This window comes from Heteronotia binoei, chromosome 17 (genome assembly GCF_032191835.1).
Source record: "Heteronotia binoei isolate CCM8104 ecotype False Entrance Well chromosome 17, APGP_CSIRO_Hbin_v1, whole genome shotgun sequence".
Classification (NCBI taxonomy): Eukaryota; Metazoa; Chordata; class Lepidosauria; order Squamata; family Gekkonidae; genus Heteronotia; species Heteronotia binoei.
In genome coordinates, this window is record NC_083239.1 from 28,097,204 (window position 1) to 28,115,511 (window position 18,308).

The 18,308-nt window shown below is 43.9% G+C and overlaps 1 protein-coding gene across 1 annotated transcript; it reads right to left on the reverse strand.

The window, feature by feature from the left end:
* Positions 1 to 2,967: 2,967 nt before the first annotated feature.
* On the reverse strand, positions 2,968 to 17,420 carry SNRNP40 (small nuclear ribonucleoprotein U5 subunit 40). The gene is made up of 10 exons (XM_060258302.1): positions 17,086 to 17,420; positions 13,796 to 13,925; positions 12,142 to 12,235; positions 10,633 to 10,798; positions 9,560 to 9,682; positions 8,725 to 8,845; positions 7,427 to 7,509; positions 6,930 to 6,991; positions 5,424 to 5,527; positions 2,968 to 3,402 (listed from the first exon to the last, which is right to left on the reverse strand). The coding sequence occupies exons 1-10, from the start codon at positions 17,230 to 17,232 to the stop codon at positions 3,353 to 3,355; spliced, it is 1,080 nt and encodes a 359-aa protein (XP_060114285.1). The 5' UTR covers positions 17,233 to 17,420; the 3' UTR covers positions 2,968 to 3,352.
* Between the last annotated feature and the right edge of the window lie 888 nt (positions 17,421 to 18,308).

The following is an 18,308-nucleotide window of genomic DNA, read 5'->3' on the forward strand; positions in this document are numbered from 1 at the left end:
GTCTGATTCCTTGGCAGAATAGGACAGGTAGTCTTTGTTCTCCATCTTGATCTATCCACCCCGCACCTCTCGTTTTCCAAACCTCATGCACACCTTTGGCTCAGAAAGTACCGTAAGTCGTTTCAATCTGGAGTAGTTCTGTTGAACATTTGGTTTTTGTTGTCATAGTAATTAGGATAAGGAACAATTCTGTGTTTTGATTTAGTATTGCTAGCATTTGCTTAGCGATATCCCCCCCACACACTATTGTAACCAACTCCCTGAATAAACTCTGCATTCCTTTTAAAACCAGGTCTCTGTCATCCTTTTCCTGCTGAAAAATTTCTACTCACAGCCACCTCTTAGATAAAAGATCTGTTTTCTGTACCCTACACAAAACATGCAAGCTAATTACCCATGTTGATGTGGATGTATTTGTGGGGATGTGGTAACAGGGGGAACAATTTGAAAATCTTCTGTACCAGGATTCTCTAAGCTGTCTGGGGTTCTAATACCTTGATTTTGCTTTCCCTACGCCTCTTAGTTGTTCTCAAAAGTCCATGCTCTTGGAGCATATTCCACCTTCATTAGGGCTGGGGCATTTTTCTCCCCTATTTTAACAAATCCATATTTTTCAGTATACTGGATAATTCTTTGCACATATGGAGACCAATGCTCCCTCTAACCTGTGGAGTTTCATAAGCAAAAATTCTACTTTATGAGCTACTGCATAAATTTGCCCCGAGGTCATTTTTCCTGAGCTTAAAACAAATGTGTGAGCCAGAAGGTAAAAAACTGAGCTAGCTCACACTAACACAGCTTAGAGGGAATACTGATGGGGAATCTAACTTGCCTGGAGTCAGCGTTTTGCTGCTTCTGTGATTGGTACACTTGGGTCCCTTTGCACAATAGGGTGATACACAGAGACCTCTTTCCTCTTCAGTACTCATCCATAAGCACTCTTCACTCCCTGTTTTGATTCGTGTACACTGAACCTTTGAACACTAACAATTAACCAATGTCTCAGTATGGTTGCCTGCTCACCCATAGCCATCCCTTATTAACAGCTCACATCCTCACCATTGTGGTTGGGAAAAATGACCAGCATCTGAATGCGTAGAATGTTCATAAACATTTGATAACTCTTCATCAATTAAGCCAGTGAGGAGCAGGAACAACTAATTTAACACACTGAAGTTAATAGGAAGAAAGCTTCAAACACTTCAGTCAGTTTAGTGTAGTGGTTAAGAGCAGTGGACTCTAATCTCTCCACATACAGCCAGCTGGGTTACCTTGGGCCAGTCACAGTTCTCTCAGAGCTCTCTCAGCCCACGTCAGGGTGTCTGTTGTGAGGAAAGGAAGGGAAGGAGAAGATTTTTTTTTCTTTTTAGGAAGGGAAGGAGAAGATTGTAAGCCACTCTGAGACACTGAGTGAAGAGTTAGTATGAATCTGACTCTTCTTCAATCCAAGTTTCTCATTTAGGGTTTTATTACTGGTGGGGGGGTAAACTGGAAAAGACTCCCTTTTTTTGCAAGTCCATTGATATTTCATCCATATATTCACACTCTTGAAAACTGGCTTTGGACATTACAAATAGATATCTATGCATTTTCCTATCTATTCTCAACACAGAAGACGAGCTTGTTGCTTTCCAAAAGTCTAAGTGTTTTCAAAGAACAAAAAGCCTCTTGCCCTTAAAAGCCAATTGAAGAAATAGATTGTTCACCCTGATAAAATTGATTCACCTCTTAAATGGGACCACGTGATGTTCCGTGAGCAAGAGACACAGAAATACAATTGAGCACCAACCTCTCACAGTACATCCATGAATCATTACTTAAGTGAGGCGCATTCACTTTTTGGACGTGAGCTTTTCTATTAAAAAAGAATGATGCTGGCTGCCAAGTCATCGCTGAGCTTGTGGTTGGAGCCTCTGCCCTGAACTTCCAACATTTTCACCAGCAGAAATAAGTGTTATGATAGCCTGAGGTGTGGGGCGCCTCTGTATCCGTTCGCCTGATGCAGTGACGCATTTCTGGCACCCAATAACCTTTGTCCCCCCCCCCCTCAAATATGTTGAGGGTTTGTTCAGTGCTCTGGCATCTGTCATCAAACTACAGCTGACTTACTGTGGCCCCTCTTGGGGCTTTCAAGATGAACAGAGGTAGTTTAACATTGCCAGTCTCCACATAGCAGCCCTGGACTTTCCTGCAGGTCTCCCTTCCAGGTTCTAAGCGGGGAAACCCTGCTTAGCTTCCACAATGTGACACCGCCAGGCTAGTCCGGCCACCCAGGTAAGGTCCTGTTATGGCTCTTCTGTGTTCTGCTGACACCGTTTTTAATTATTGACTATTTATGCCACTAAATTTTTAAAAGGATGCACTACTTCTTCAGCTTCAAGACAGAATGAATGTTCTACTACTGTGTATGTCTGCAGTTACTACTGGGAACCATCGCAAGAGCTGAGAAGATAGAAGGCAAAACAAATGAATTAAATCAGTATTACCAAAACGGATGCTTATTTTCTTTCTTTTTCTGGCATTTTTAAAAATGTGCATGCGTGTGCACGCACCTGCAAGTTACGGCAAGCTCTGGTGACTCACCCCTAGTGGAGGCCTGGAGGATATGTGGCTGAATAAAGCCTGCCCCTGCCCCCCAACTTCTGGTATCCCAAGGAGGTCTCCCACCCAAGTACTTGCCAGAGTCCACCTTGCTTAGCTTCTGAGTTCTGATGAGATGGGGCTTGCCTGGGCTACCCTGACCAAGACAGCACTATATTTTCAAACAATTTTTTTTTTCTAAAACCAAGACCTTTGTGCAGTATCAGGCACCGATACCCTGTAGCATATTCCATTTTGTATGCCCTTTTGTGACATGATCCCTTGTATGATTTATCATCCATTTCAGATTATTTTGTGCAACAGCTCCTTCCACCCGTTCAGACAAAAACACGAAACGGCATATAACACAGATCCTATCTACGCTGCTTTTTGTAAAAGATTTTTTACTCCCTTCAGCATATAAAAAAACAAAATTAACCTGGTGGGAAGCATACAATATTCAACAGCAACATTTTATACTGGCCAGGAGGTTGTGTTAGTGACCCCCAAGCATGCTTTCCAACTGAAATGGGAAATCCGCACAAGCCCCTCTTGTAAATCCTAGCAATTCTCAAACTGCAAGCCGTTTATCATTTCTACGGCATGGTCGAGGAGGGACCCTCTGAGAGGCTACAGGTTAACTCTGCATAGGAGATGGTTTTCCTTGCAGTCTCTTCCTCTTCCATTACGGTAACATGGAGCAATCTGAATTCGTTAGGAAGCTATCCGGTTCTGAACATCCAAGGTATGAACCGTCGCAGCCATCATCCGCTCACTGGATCTCCCCCATATACAGCCGTTTGTCACTAGATGCCGACAGAACTGATGGGAAGAAACAAACATGTTTTCAGAAAATCCGAACGCTTAATTATTGTCATTTCAGTCTTTTAGATCCCTCTTGCTTTAATCGGTCTTAAACTGGCTTCCTTGCAAACGTGCCTAATGCAGTACTGAGCTGCCAGGCAAGGTCTTCCAACAGTGTCATGCGAGGAATGAGAAAGTAAAGGTAAAGGTTGTTTAGTTTATTCAATTTGTATCCCGCCCTCCCCACCTGAAGTAGGCTCAGGGCAGCTCACGACATGCAGTGAAGTCACAATAAAACAGTAGTCCCCTGTGCAAGAATCAGTCGTTTCCAACTGTGGGGTGACATTTTGTTATGGGGTGGTTTGCCATTGCCTTCCCCAGTCATCTTTCCCCCCAGCAAGCTGGGCACTCATTTTACTGACCTCGGAAGGTTGGAAGGCTGAGTCAACCTTGAGCCAGTTACCTGAACCCAGCTTCTGCCGGGATCGAACCCAGGTTGTGAGCAGAGAGCTTGGACTGCAGTGCTGCAGCTTTACCACTCTGTGCCACAGGGCTCCTTAGGAATGAGAAACCCAGGTTCAAATTGGCCCTCTGGTCATTCCTTAAGGGGTGGGAGGGGGAAGGTGAAGGAAGGGAGGGAAGAGTCATGCGTGCCACCTTGAATTCTGTCAAGGAAGGGCAGGATAATCCATGCCAAACAAATAAAAATATCAGTCCCTACAAATGGGATCATGAACTGCCCATGTGCAATTCCAAAAGAAGCTGACAGCTTCTTCCTCACTCATGCTGGAATGCAGATAATTTTCACGGTCTTTGTGAGCTCTATGAATGTGGATGAATGTTTTTCAACACCGGGATCTTTGTTTCAGAAAACAATACACCAAAGCTCTTCACAACATTCCCACTAGAGGGTGCAATTTTTACTAAAGCATCTTATTGCAATGAACAAAGAAAGGGTAGGCAGACCATTCCAATTCATCATGCCCCCCCCCCCCATTCAGCTTTAGATTTGTGCCTTGAAGCACAACTCACTTCTTGTCAGCAGCAAACACTCTCAAAAGACAAGACCAAAACCAAATGCAGCAAATGGAAGGGAACCATGAGTCTCATCCTCTCTGCCCTATGAGATCCAGCACGTCTGGCAAGAACATTCCTAAAGCTTTCATCCCCTAAATGTATATTATTTACTTGATTTATACCTCACTTTCTTTCCCCAACAGGGACTAAAAATGGCTTACAATATTCAACACTTTACACTGCGGGATAAACGAGGTTAAGAGTGTAAAATGGGCCCAAGGCCACCCAGCAAGCTGCCATGATGGAGAAGGGATTCAAAACTGAGTGATCTAAAATCACTCTAACCACCGTACTACAGGGGCTCCCCAAAGTTCTCTAGGGAGGACAGTTTCCACCTGCTGCGCTTCATTCACATTGTGTGGGTCCTGCAGCACTGCTACTTGCAGCAAACCTTATAACTCAAGGGACTCATTGAATGGGGCTCGGGGTATCTCTCGGAGCTATTTAACATGGCCAGCTTGTAGTAACATTTTCAGAAGAGCCACCCTCTCTGCTTCCACATGCCTCCGCACTTCCTGAATATTCACGATGGAGGAGGGGGAGCCTGGGAATTGCCAACAGGATGAGCTCCAGTTTAAGCATCTGTTCCTTTTTTGCAGATACACAGCCTGGATGTGGCGTGAGGCCAGAGGAGAGGAGGAAGGCTGGGAACTTCTCTTTGCCAGCAGGAGACCCTGAGCTAAGCTTCTGTTCCTCCTCCGCTGCACAGGTATTTAACACAAGCGTAGCCAGAGGCACAAGCCAAGGGGCACTTAGCCTGTGGCTTGTCTCCTGAGGCCCTGAATGAGCTCCACATAGGGAAGCCAGTAAAAGCTCAGGATGCTGCAGCATTATAATATGGATGTTTTGGTTTGCTTAATGTACACTGGATTTTTGGATTTATTTGGTAAGCCGATTTGGGTCCTGGTATGTGCAGAAAAGCAGACTGCAAATGCTTTATTTGGGGGGAAAAGAAGACTTACTGATGGGTTCCTCTGGATGAAAAGCCACTTCGTTTATTGAACCAGCATGGCCTGGCAGCTTGTAGAGGATTCTTCTGGAGGTTGTGTCCCAAACGTAAACGAACCTGCAAAAAGGCAATCGGGCATGAGCGAAGGCCTTCCAATGGTGAAACTGAATGCCAAGACGCAGCTCCCACCAGACCCGGCCAACTCTTGTTGCAAGATGGGACCATCTCAGTGGCTTGGCTAAGCATGAGGCAACTTCCTGCAAAGGACAGTCTGACTGCAAAATAATGGGCTGCCCTGGCCATGGTGCCCTTAAGCGAGAAGTGTGTCTGGCAAAAGGTGCATTTCCAAAGAGGGCAGAGAACCAAACAGCAGTGGCTGGACCCATGACGTGAGTCTGTCAAGGGACTGGGTAGATCTGTAAATCACGTCTTTTCTGTTCCCTACAGTTCATATATCATGACTGAGGAAGGTAGTTTTGCAATTAAGTTTCCTTTTCTACGTATTAGTCCCAGAAGAGCAGTTTTAATTTGGCCAGTTAAATAACTCTGGCTATCGAATCTATTTGCTGAGTAGGAAGAGCCCCTCTTTCCAACTTGAGCGATGCTGACAAACTTGGAAGGAACGCACACACACACACACACCACACACATGCATTTCCAGCCAAAATGCTACAAAGCATCTGGCACAGAACACATTAACAGCAGCCGGTTATGCTCTGGGGCAGAAAAATATTCCTTGCCTCTTCCGATAACAGCTTTATGTTACTCTCCAACACATTTACAGATGGCTTTTGCTTGCGGCTGAAGATTTTGATATTCAAGAAATTAATATCTAAAGCATTATTATACAAGGAAGACAGGATTTCCAGCTGCACTTTACAATTGGATCTATAAGTTTGTATGTATGCATCCCTGTACTTGATTTCAGGCTATTAGAAGCTGTTGTTTGCCATCAAGGCAAGAGATGAACCAGGGTTGGCCTTGCCACTAGGCCAGGGGTGGCCAACAGTAGCTCTCCAGATGTTTTTTGCCTATAACTCCCATCAGCCCCATCCATTGGCCATGCTGGCTGGGGTTGATGGGAGTTGTAGGCAAAAAACATCTGGAGAGCTACCATTGGCCACCCCTGCACTAGGCAATTGCCTAGGGCGCCAGCCTTCTGGGGTGCCAAATTGAGCACCCCCATGTGACTCGGTGATTTTATCAGAATTGGGGGGGGGCCGCCAGAAGCCAGCTTTGCCTAAGGTGCCAGACAGTCTAGGGCGGGTCCTGAGATGAACAGAAATGGCTTGCCATTGCCTGCTATTGCGTAACAACCCCAGACTTCCTTGGCAGTCTCCCAGCCAAGTATGAACCACGGCCGACCGTACTTCGCTTCTGAGGTCTGATGAGATTAGGCTGGTGTGGGCCATCCATGTCAGGTCATCACCAGCTTTAACTGTATTTAGAAGTGGCTTGCACTTGAAGACAAACAGAACCCTACGGGTAAACAGAATCCTATGGTTCATTTGTTTTTTACCTGTCTGCTGACCCAGCGGCTATCTTGCTTCCATCTGGTGACCAAGAGCATCGCAGAAGATTCTGACGAACAAGAGAACACCATGTAAATCCCAAAGCAAACCTCCATTTCCTCATCTGGCTTGAAATACGGTCGCCGCAGCTTTCGATATTGAGAATGCTGCGGCAATGTCCCCCCCCCCCCTTCTGAAAGCTTAGTCTGCAGTAATATTACTTTTTATTGCCCAAAATATCCAGTATCTTGTAATCTTACAAGAAGTAGATTGTGAATGTCAAGACACTTAATTTATAGACAATTAGAGCTGCACTTGGAAGAGAGGAAAAAATTTAGCTGCAGCAGCTTTAATTGGAATTCCACCTCACACATTAATCTTAGGTGCAGCACTTATTAAAAAGGGTTTGAAGGGTTTTGAAATTTTAAACAGCCATTTACATATGAATTAATTCTCAGCTGCCACCCATAAACAAAGAGTGTTCCAGCAAGCAACCGTGGCTCACCTTTTCAAAATTATGCACATTCCCTTGAAGGATCTTGACACATCTCTCCTTAGGGGCGAAAGGCCGGACATCCCAGATGCGAACTGTAACAGGCACAGAATAGCAGTTTAGTGCTGCTTTAACTACAGGGTATTAACTAGGAACACAGCAGGGTTGGTGTTCTGTGAGCCACTAGAATTCTTATCTAATGTGTTATCTCGTCACAAGCTACAACTGCTGGATTATCAGCCCTCGCCAGTATCCAAGATCATATGAGGATAATTTAACACAAAAAACTATCTTAAAAAGGGGGCGTTAACACATCTACAGGACCACTCCCAAGGAGCAGGACACTTAAGTCTGCACTTTGTAAAGTACCCACATCAGTACTCTGAGGGGAGCTGGATAAGCACTGTAAAGCTCAGAGTTCCAAACCAAAGGCATGAACAAATGATGGATTCAAACTGAAGCTGCTAGGCTAACTATTGTCAGGCAACTGACATTTCAAAGTCTGTGCTGCCAGATGTTTTCCGAACACTGATGGTATCTTCAGACTACATGCCCAGTGTACAAATTTCCCTTGGCTTTTGCAGCACAGCTTTCAAACTACTGAAGGACTTGATACAGTACTATGTATAAGGCAGTGAAGCCTTGGATACTGATTAGGCTGAGCAGATTCATCACGGAATGTTCAGCTGCCCAGGGCCAGACAAATGTGGAGTCTGGCTCATGTGTGGCAAGGGAAAGCTGTCATCTTGGCTGGGATTAAACAGCCCAGAAGAAACAAGAGGCAGCCTGAAGACAAAGAGACTGTGGGAAAAGCACAAGAGTGGACCTAGACAAAGAAAGAGAAACCATGAATACAACTTAAGCTCAGGGGCAAGGGAAATGAGGAGCTAACAGGATGGTGGAATGAGGAAACAGCAAAGCATTTAAAGTCAGGAAGTGCTCACTATTTTGGAAAGCAAAGAAACAGGTCAAGAGATAGGATGGGGAATACTGCCAGTTGCAGCATCTAAAGTAACTGCAACATGAAGACCCAAGAGGGCAATAAAGATTTAAAAAGCAGTGGGTGGGCAGGCAGTAAAACTCATATATTGATTTGATTTATCCAGGCAATTCTTTTCATGCAAGCGTCTAATTCTGATGCATTGCATTGGCATTTACTCTTGGGGCTTGAATATGCAACTACCAAAAGCTGAAACTATTTCTCCCCAAACGTCCCAGTTTCCTAATCATTAACTAGAAGCTTCTGAAGACAGACTCCTTGCTATATATGCCTTCCTTCTGAAAGGAATTATGCACCAGAAAAGAATTACCTGTATTGTCCATTGCATTGGAAAGCAAGTACGAGCCTTCTGAGCTCAGACTGAGACCTGTGACAGAGTCAGCGTGTCCTCTCATTGTATAGGTTAACTTGTTTTGTCGAAGGTCCCACACCTTTAAATACACAGAAACACCGGTACAGTAGTTTCTCAGTTAAGAGACAAATAAATCTGCACAAGAAGCAGTTATTTAGACTGTTGGAAACAGCTTGCTGCAAAACAGCACTGTTGCATTTCAGAGTTTCAGGGCCTGAAAAATAGCCATTGCAGGCCTAGCAGTAAACTCAACGATACATTAAGAGAGATTGTCCAATGCCTTTTCTGCAGAAGCACTTTTACACTGCAGTGCCCGACAAGGTACGCAGCCAATGGCAGCTTCCATAAAAGACAAACTTCAGAGCAAAATTGAAATGTTACCCTTTTTAATGGGGGAGGGGATACAACCCAGCCTCACTATGCCTCCTACTTTTGCAGGTGGACAGGCGTCCCATTTTGTTTCTCAAGTTTATTCTGCGTTCCTGAAGCCACCCACTCATAGACACACCCAGTTTTCCTTTCTCACTGACAAGAAAGCCACCATACTTTTGACATATTTTCATTATTCTCTCTGGCAATAAGCTCTCTAAGAAGATTTAAAGCCAATTTTTAGTGCAGGAGCTCCAATGAATGAACTTTAAATCATTATGGGACTTCCTATGATAAGCATTGGGTTGCCTGACAAAGACAGCTTTGATTCTTGAAACTTTGTACCCTGAAAATCTCTCAGGTGCTACTGGACTGAACTCTAGCTGTATTACTGCAGACCAAAACAGCTACCCTCTGGCGTTACCTTGATATCGTTGTCTATGCCTCCAGATATTATCTGGTCACTGGTATCATTAAAAGTGACAGATAAGACTTGGTAAGTATTCTGAAAGGTCTGAACAGCAGCTTTTTTCCTGATGTCCCACAGCTGAGGAGGGAAACAGAAAAAGGGAGGCATGAAAATGAAATTAACAGGAAAGTCAATGGCAAAATTTTAAGAAAAGTACAAAAAAAAGAATGAGTTATAATTGTCACCAGAATCTGAGTATTTATCAAAATCTCCCCTCTGTGAGAAGCTGGCCAGGGCCGCAGGGCTGAATGGCAGCCATCTGACTACAAAGAGTTACCCTTGCCATGTGCCTCAGGGACCCTGCTGAAAATCAAGCACTGCCTTTTCATGAACATCTCCCAGTCCTGGGCTTTATTTCTTGGCTGTGATGGAATATTGGAAACTAGCTTTCATGTGTATGGAGGGGAGAATGAATGCTACTAGAGAGCCCTGTGCTCTGAATGGCCATCTCTGTATTTCATAGGGGACAACACGGGTCTCTGCTTTTCTCTTGCAGAGTCTGAATGAAAGACCATCCATTAGAGGCACTTGTCTTACTTCCTATGGAAATAGGAAGTGGGTAAAAAGCACATGCTTCTTCTCCCAAAAAAGATGCTGTCCATATCCAAAGACAGAAAAAAAGTTGAGTTGGAACCTGACAAAATTAGTAATTTTTGCCAATTCACCCTTCCTGCTGCAGACCATCCACCCCCTTCATGTCATTGTTCAGGATCCCCTATCTCCTAGGATTAGCATTTCACGGAGATCAATAGACTGCTGTTGGAGGAGGAACCAAGGAAGTTCCATTATGTCACTAGTAAATCAAATCAAATGTATTAATGTTACAGCCCATAACCAATACGAATACATTCAAAGGTCACTAGTGAATTTAGTTAGACTGCATGCATTAAAACTAGAGAGGTAGCATGTTTAACCTAAGTTTGCATTATGACCGAACCAGGTCAGGAAAAAAGAAAAAGCATACTTCCTAAACATGCTCATTCTCCACTGGACAATATTCTGCTCTTGTAAAATGACTCAACACCAACCTTTACTGTCCCATCATCACTGCCTGTGCAGACCAGCTGAGGCCCCCGCCGCGCTGGGTAACAGGAGTTCACAAATGACGTATGGCCCTTGAGTCTTTTCACTCGCTCGCCTGTCTCGCTGTCCCACACTGCTACTGTTTTATCCGTGGAGGCAGAGAATAGCATGCTAGGAGAAAAATGTTTTTGAAATACTGAAGACAGGTACTTGACAAGGATCAGAATGTGCTCAATAATAAACAAGGTAAGAGACAATTAGCAAGAGACAATAAATAAGATGGTAAACAAGGACACTGTTGGACAGTCTTTGGACCATCTTCAGAAGAGGTAATTTTGGAACTGCAGACAGCAACAGCTGCAAAGGAAAGAGCACTGCTTTTGAAACTAACTCCAATTGCAGTGCTTGATCCAATCATTCCAAAATGCCCCCAAGGAAGTCCATGAGTCTACTGCAGAGTAAACAGAGCATATGGAAGAGAACCCACACAAACTTAATCACTTTAGGAACACAGGCCTTGTAAAGCTGTGTCTCCAGTACCCGGGAACCATATATTTTAAGATACCAGGTGAATTCCAGAGTTCATTTCATACTTAAAAGTTTGGATTTTTTGACCTCAATATGTGTCACCTTGACTTTACATTGAAATTAATTAGCTATCGAAAAATTTCCAATATTCTATTTTTCTACGGAAAAATTTCTGCACCACATCAGTTCGTTTATTTACTGTTGTCAGGGCTGTTGGGAAGCAAATCAATTGCGACAGATGGGCTAAACATGGGATACTATTCATGAACATTCTTGGTGCTTGTAAATGGTGCATTTGCCTACTTTTGCAAATGTTATTGCAATTTTGTGAACATTACTTAAATTTGAATTGGAAAATGGTTTCAAATTTTCCCGGAAATCCCATATTACTGGTTCTCACCGGCCTGAGTAATTCAGAATTATCTGCAAAGCTCGCTGCTACACTGCTCACCTGCAAGTATGGATCAGTTCTGAATTAAACAGCACCAGCCACATGGGACCCCCCTGCAAGAATTACTCATTTACTCTCTCATTTCTGTTGTGCAGTTAATGTTCAATCTTTAACAGGACCCGCCCATTAACCCCAGGAAAGTTTATACAAGTGTTATGGGTGAGGGAACTTGTCAAAAATTTTTTGAAAATCCAAGCACATTATGTCCACTGGATTCTCCTTATCGCATTCTTCTTAATGTGCCTAATCTATTCATCCATATCTCCCTTGGATCCCTTTTTAAAAACATGTCTGAGATTGGGAAAAAGAGTAATAAGTAGAGTATTAAGATCCAAAGTTCCAGAAAGATCCTGAGTGATCAAATAATCATTCCTAAACAACAGTGCAATCCTAATGCAGGTCTACTCAGGACGCTACCTGGATCTAATCAATGGGGCTTAGTCCCAGGAAATTGTACTTGGGATTCCACTGCAAACAGAGAAGAGAGAAAGTCTATGAGACAAATGACAGTCTGAAGGGTTTTTTCAATACCAACCTGCCGTCTGTGTTGTAGTGCAGCTCCATGACAGCCCCGCTATGTCCTTTCAGGGTGGCATAATTATCACAATCACCATACACGTTCCATAGTACTGAAAACAAGTCACATTGAGAGAAAATACTGCAGTTACTATGGCAGGTTTGCCGAAAAGCCTTTAACGCCTCAAATCTTCTTTCCCAAACCTAACGTTTTGTAAATGGCAAAGCAAGTCTCAAATTAGCTGCAACAGTCAGAGTTAAAACAAAACACATTTTTAACTCATCTAACATATCCAAGACATCTTCCTTCCTATACCAATAATAACAGAAAGAAATAATTAAGTGTCCCCAAAGGGAATTGTATTATGTTCATACACACATAGGCCTATCTCTGGTATACCAGTGCATGCTGCAAATAAAATGGCAAGATTACAGAAAGAGGAAGGGGAGAGAAAGAAAAGATCCCCCTATTGATCCATCCAACAAGCCATCAAGAAGGCACAGAACAAATACACATCAAGACAAAAGAACATATCAAAATTGTTGCACAACTTTGGAGCTACTGAGATTTTTCTGCTTCCAGAGCTTCTTTCAGCTTGCCAGCCTCAAGTGCCTTTTGTAGGTGCATGGTCACAACTAGAAATGTGAAAGAAAAGAAAAACTCCACACCGGGGCCCTTTATTCTGATTTTTCTGATGAGAAAATTGGAAATTTTGGGGAGTACTGGTGGGGGAGAGGGTTCTCCCATTAAACATTCTCTTTTAAAATGAATGAAGTGCTTTCAAAGACAGGGTAGGCATAAAGCTCTAAAATCTAAAATATATTTTGGCATCTAGAAGGATAGCTAATCTTACGAAAGGAGCAAAAGACTTTCATTACTTTTCAACTGCTGCACACCTTCTGTTGTCCTTTCGACCTGACTTGCAGTTGACCTTTTTATCTCCCCCTCAAACCATTGAGGCACATATACCCATAGGAAAAGGAAAGGTCCCCTGTGCAAGCACCAGTCGTTTCTGACTGGGGTGACATCATTTTCACAACGTTTTCATGGCAGACTTTTTATGGGGTGGTTTGCCATTGCCTTCCCCAGTCATCTACACTTTCCCCCCAGCAAGCTGGGTGCTCATTTTACTGACCTCGGAAGGATGGAAGGCTGACTCAACCTCGAGCCAGCTACCTGAAAACCCAGCTTCCACACCGGGAATAGAACTCAGGTCGTGAGCAGAGCTTAGGACTGCAGTACTGCAGCTTTAACACTCTGCGCCACGGGGCATCTTACCCATAGACCGGGTGACAAATAGTTTATTGCCCAACCTTGCTGGAGGGAATGAAATATCAGGAGGAAGGGCAGAAACTGCACCAACACTCTGAAAGTTTCATTGAGAACTGAGCTCCCTCTAAACAGAAAGCGAAGATTACAGTGCATGTGCTAAATTACAGCTGGGTATGAGCTTTCATGAATTTCTAATCACAGTGGTATCTGAAGAAGTGAGCAGTGAGGAAAGCTCATACCCAACCACAAATTTTGTTTATCTTTAAGGTTCCACTGGACGCTTACTCTTTTCTTCTACTACAGACAGACCAACATGGCTGTAAGTTTTCATCTAAGAACACAGTGGTTTCATATACAGGAATATAACGTTTAAAAAAAACAGTTCAAGGAATAAACTTACAGATCAGCCTGTCAAATCCAGCTGATGCTAAGGTGGCTCCATTAGGATGAAATTTACAACAGTACACTTCACCTTCATGCCCTGAAAGCAACATAATCGGTGCCTGGAGGGAGGAACATCTTGGTGGACCCTAGAACGCAATAAATGAAAAACAGTCAAGGAGATACAAATAAGTAAACAGGCATCTAAGTGCCAAAAAGATCTCAGAAAACTTTGTTTTATGTGCCACCAAGTTGCTTCTGACTTTCCACAGTCCTATGAATTGACGACCTCCAAAATGTCCTATCATAGCAATACAGAAAGACAGAGCTGGCACAGTCATCTAGTCCAACCCCTTGTACATTGCAGGCAATTCACAGCTACCTCCCCTTCAATTCCTCAGTGATCCCTGAGGCTCCCTGAGCCTGCTTCGACGGGGAGGGCAGGATATAAATCCAATAAACCTTAAACCCTGCTCTATGCCCAGCCAGACAAAGGCAGAAAACCACCAGAATCCCTGGCCCAATCTGGCCTGAAGGAAGATTCTTTCCTGACCCCAAAATGGCAACTGCCATTATCCTGGGCATGTAAGAAAGGGCCACAACAGCTGAACACTGGCTCATCCCTTCCTGCCCTACCTCTCATAATCTGTCTAAATTCATAGTGAGTCACAGAATCAGCATTGATATCAAATGGCCATTTAAAATGCTTAAAAACCTCCAAAAATAGGAGGGCCCACCACCTCTTGAGGAAGCCTGTTCTACTAAAGAACAGCTTCACCAGGAAGTTCTTCCTAATGTTTAGCAAAACTCTTTTGATTCAACCCATTGGTTCTGATGCAGCCTTCTGGGGCAACAGAAAACAATGCCACTCTGTCATTAACAGCCTTTCTCAGGACTCACAAACTGAAGGTTGTACCTTCCTTTATTAAGTCAACCCAACTCATGCTGGGTATTTCTTTTTTTCTGCTGCCCCAAACTCTTCCTAGCAATATTGTTTTTCCCAGTGAGTTTTGCCTTCCCTTACATCTTATTAAAACTATTTTGCTACAATTCAAAATGCCTTCAAAGGATGCAAAGGTGTTTTAACAAACCTCTCAAGATGAGCAAGCATCTCAAAACATGAAATTGCAGCCAGAATTATAATTACTTCTCAGTGTGGTGGATCAAGCCAATAGCTGTAGTGATTGGTGCAATTATAGCACGCCTATTTGATTAATGGATCCCCTAAGTGGGATGTGAACTCAGAAGTGGATTCAATGTTCAGCCTTAAAACCCACGTGTTACTAACTCTGCTCATGTTATCAGTAACACTAACAAACATACCTAGCATAAGCTATAGTGTGCTTGAGCCTGGAGATGATGGCTAGGCTAGAAAAGATATTACAACTGGCAGAGAAATGCACAAGCAAAAGAAAAAGAAGCCTACAGCATGATCCTTTGCACACTTACCTGAGAATAAATGCTACTAAGTTCAATGCAACTCACACTGTTCAATGCAACTTCCTCACAAGTAAACACAGACAAGATTGCAGCCTGAACTGTCTGGTTTTTAGTTTTAACAGAATGCTTTAAGAATTATGCATGTTGAAAAGGAACAAAAAACCCACCCTTTGATGGAATCCGACTCCTATTTTTTTCTTTTTTAACATTTTTGTTGATATAGGTCACTCTGAAACCTGCTACAGGGAAGCATGATATAAACACTGAAAAAGACTGAACTTCTAGAAGGCAGATCGTTAAGGAGAAATAGAACCACTTTAAGCTACTATACATAAACTAATATGCATGGAGAAAGAAGGCACAGAATTGTAAATTCCCGCAAACTTGAGAGCAGCAATAAACACACACTTTGAGGTAGGCACTGCCCCTTACCCATTTATTGCTGGAGGCCACACTGAACACATGCAAGATACATTATTTTCCAAAAAGTCAGTTTCTTGAAAACAGTTAAGAAAAGCTAACACTTTGATACACTCATTTACTCTTTAGATATTTGCAGTCTGCTTTTCTCCTCAATGTGGACCCCAAGCCATATAAAACATTTATCTCCCCCCTGCCTCCATTTTATCCTCGTAACAGTCCTGTGAAGCAGATAAGTCTGAAGACAAGGGCCAAGGCCAAGATCTTCTGGGGAACTCCCATGTGAAATTGGGGATTCAAACCTGACTAGCCCAGATCCTAGAATGACAGTCTAACCACTGCACCACACTGCTATCACTATTATGTCCAAGTCTCAGGTTGCTAGCTCCAGTTTGGGAAACACCTGAAAATGTTGGGGGTGGTACCAGAGAAGAGCAGATGCTGGGGAGAGAAGGAACTTCAATGGGGGATAATGTCACGGAGTCCATCTTCCAAAGCAGCCCTTTCTCCAGGGGAAGTGGAAATCAGTTCTAATCCAAGGAGCGCGCCAACCACCAACTAGAAACTGGCAACCTTACAAGCTCCCATAAACAAAAAGCCAGCTCAGAAATAGCTGAAGGGTATATAGAAACTATTTGTCTCTGCACTGCTGTTTTTCCTATAGCAGGGTGTCTTAATATTGCACCAATCACTACAGCTATTGGCCTGCGGGCCTGTCTCTCCCTATATACGCCCCAGGTCACTTTGCTCGGCCTCCCAAGATCTTTTGACCATCCCCAGCCCAAGAGATGCTGCGTCTTGCCTCTACCAGGGCCAGGGCTTTTTTGGTCCTGGCCCCAACCTGGTGGAATCAGCTTCCTATGGAGATCTGGGCCCTACCTTGCTTGTTAGCCTTTCGTAGGGCCTGTAAAACAGAGCTGTTCATCAAGGTTTTTGGATGAGGCAGCAGGTGTCCACTTGTTAGATCGGTTGGCCTCCCCTGCTGTACCATCAGTGCTGAAAAATTATGCTATTAATACAGTGTTGCTACTTCATCATTATTTGGACTGTTTGTTACTGACGGGCCAGTGGGTTATGCAAGATCAGAATATATGGTATGTAAACTGCTGATTAGATTCTGAGCTTAATGCTGTAACTGATTTTATTGTGTTTTTAGCTATTCTTGATTATTTTATTATTGCTTATTTTGATGTACTCCGCCTCGAGCCCCCATGGGGGAAAGGGCAGAATATAAACCAGTAACAATAACAACAACAATAATCAACAAGGTGGAAATATTCCAAGAAATGACATTCCGCAGCCTAAATTGGTGCAGCCCTTCCCATTCGGGCAAGCCTCCTTACTCTACTACCTCGCCCCAGGCCTAAAGCGGGCAAAGGCCTCCATTCCTAACGGAGAAGCCAGAGAACGAAACCCAGTCGTGCTTCGCTGGGCTGGCCCGGGACTCACCGTCTGCAATAAGGCCCCCGGCGGCGGCTGTCCGGCGGCGGGTCCAGCACCTAATATCAGCTCATGGCGGGGCTTCTTGGCCGCGGACGTCGCCGCCACCAAAGCCACATCCGGGCCGGGTGCTTTCCGTTTCTGCGGGTCGATCATCACTTCTCCCTCAGCAGCGTCTCCGAAGGAACCGCTTCGCAGGCCTCACGGGCGAGTAGAAGGAGCCAACCAAGCTTCCTGATTGGAGACTTACACGGAAACCCAACCCCCTTTCTTCTTTGACACACCAATGGGCAAGCGGGAAAGAAACTCGGCGGCCTTCTTCGCTCATCAACAAGGAACGCTCTGATTGGCGATCACGTTTAGATTGCCTGCCGAATGAAGGTGAAGGAGGGCAAGGCTGTTCTTTGTCCTAGAGATAGAGTGGAAAAGCGTAACAGTGACACTTCCGGGGGAATGGAACTCTGCTTGACCCCTCATAGATGGAACCCCCTTTTAAAACTGCAGATATATAGATTTAGATGCCTCTCACCAGTTGAGGGCTCGTGCCGAATTTAAGTCAACCAATTTCCCCCCTATATAGTTATTTGTAAGAGGAATTTTAAGCACCTTTAATTTGTGCAGTTTTTAAAGATTTCTCACATTTCTGTTAATATTATAGAAATGGCCTGTGTGGGAGTCTTGAGGAACCTTAAGAGTTCTCATATTTTTAATTACGGTTTAGTATTGGACATGAGGCCTTTAAAGACTGACGGCTTCACTGAAGACCACGAAAACTTCAACAAATCTTTTTTTTTTCCTGTAGTAAAATTAAGATCTTGTTTCCTCCCCACCGTCCGTGGCCCTGACCCTAGAATTGTATCAATAATTGTACAACAGTTGATCTCCCCCAATATAAAACACAAGCCCAGACAAAGTTGGAGTACAGTGTCACCTTTAAGATCAACAACGTTTAATTTTACACATAAGCTTTAGTGTGCCTGAACACTTCTTCAGATACGTTGAAACAGACTTCCTCAAGGGAGGAATTAGTCGCCAGGAAGAAGAAAAAGATATTGGATTTATATCCTGTTCTATACTCTGAATCTCAGAGGTCACAATCTCCTTTACCTCCCCCCCCCACACACACACACAACAGACACCCTGTGAGGTGGGTGGGGCTGAGAGAGCTCTCAGCAGCTGCCCTTTCAAGGACAACCTCTGCCAGAGCTATGGCTGACCCAAGACCATCCCAG

Coding starts and splice junctions, on each gene's coding strand:
- SNRNP40 (XM_060258302.1), bottom strand. CDS start 17,232: ATGATCGACCCGCAGAAACGGAAAGCACCCGGCCCGGATGTGGCTTTG. Junction 9,683..10,632: donor GTGATGATGGGACAGTAAAG/GTTGGTGTTGAG, acceptor TTCCCTCCTCAG/CTGTGGGACATCAGGAAAAA. Junction 8,846..9,559: donor GCATAGACAACGATATCAAG/GTAACGCCAGAG, acceptor GTGTATTTAAAG/GTGTGGGACCTTCGACAAAA.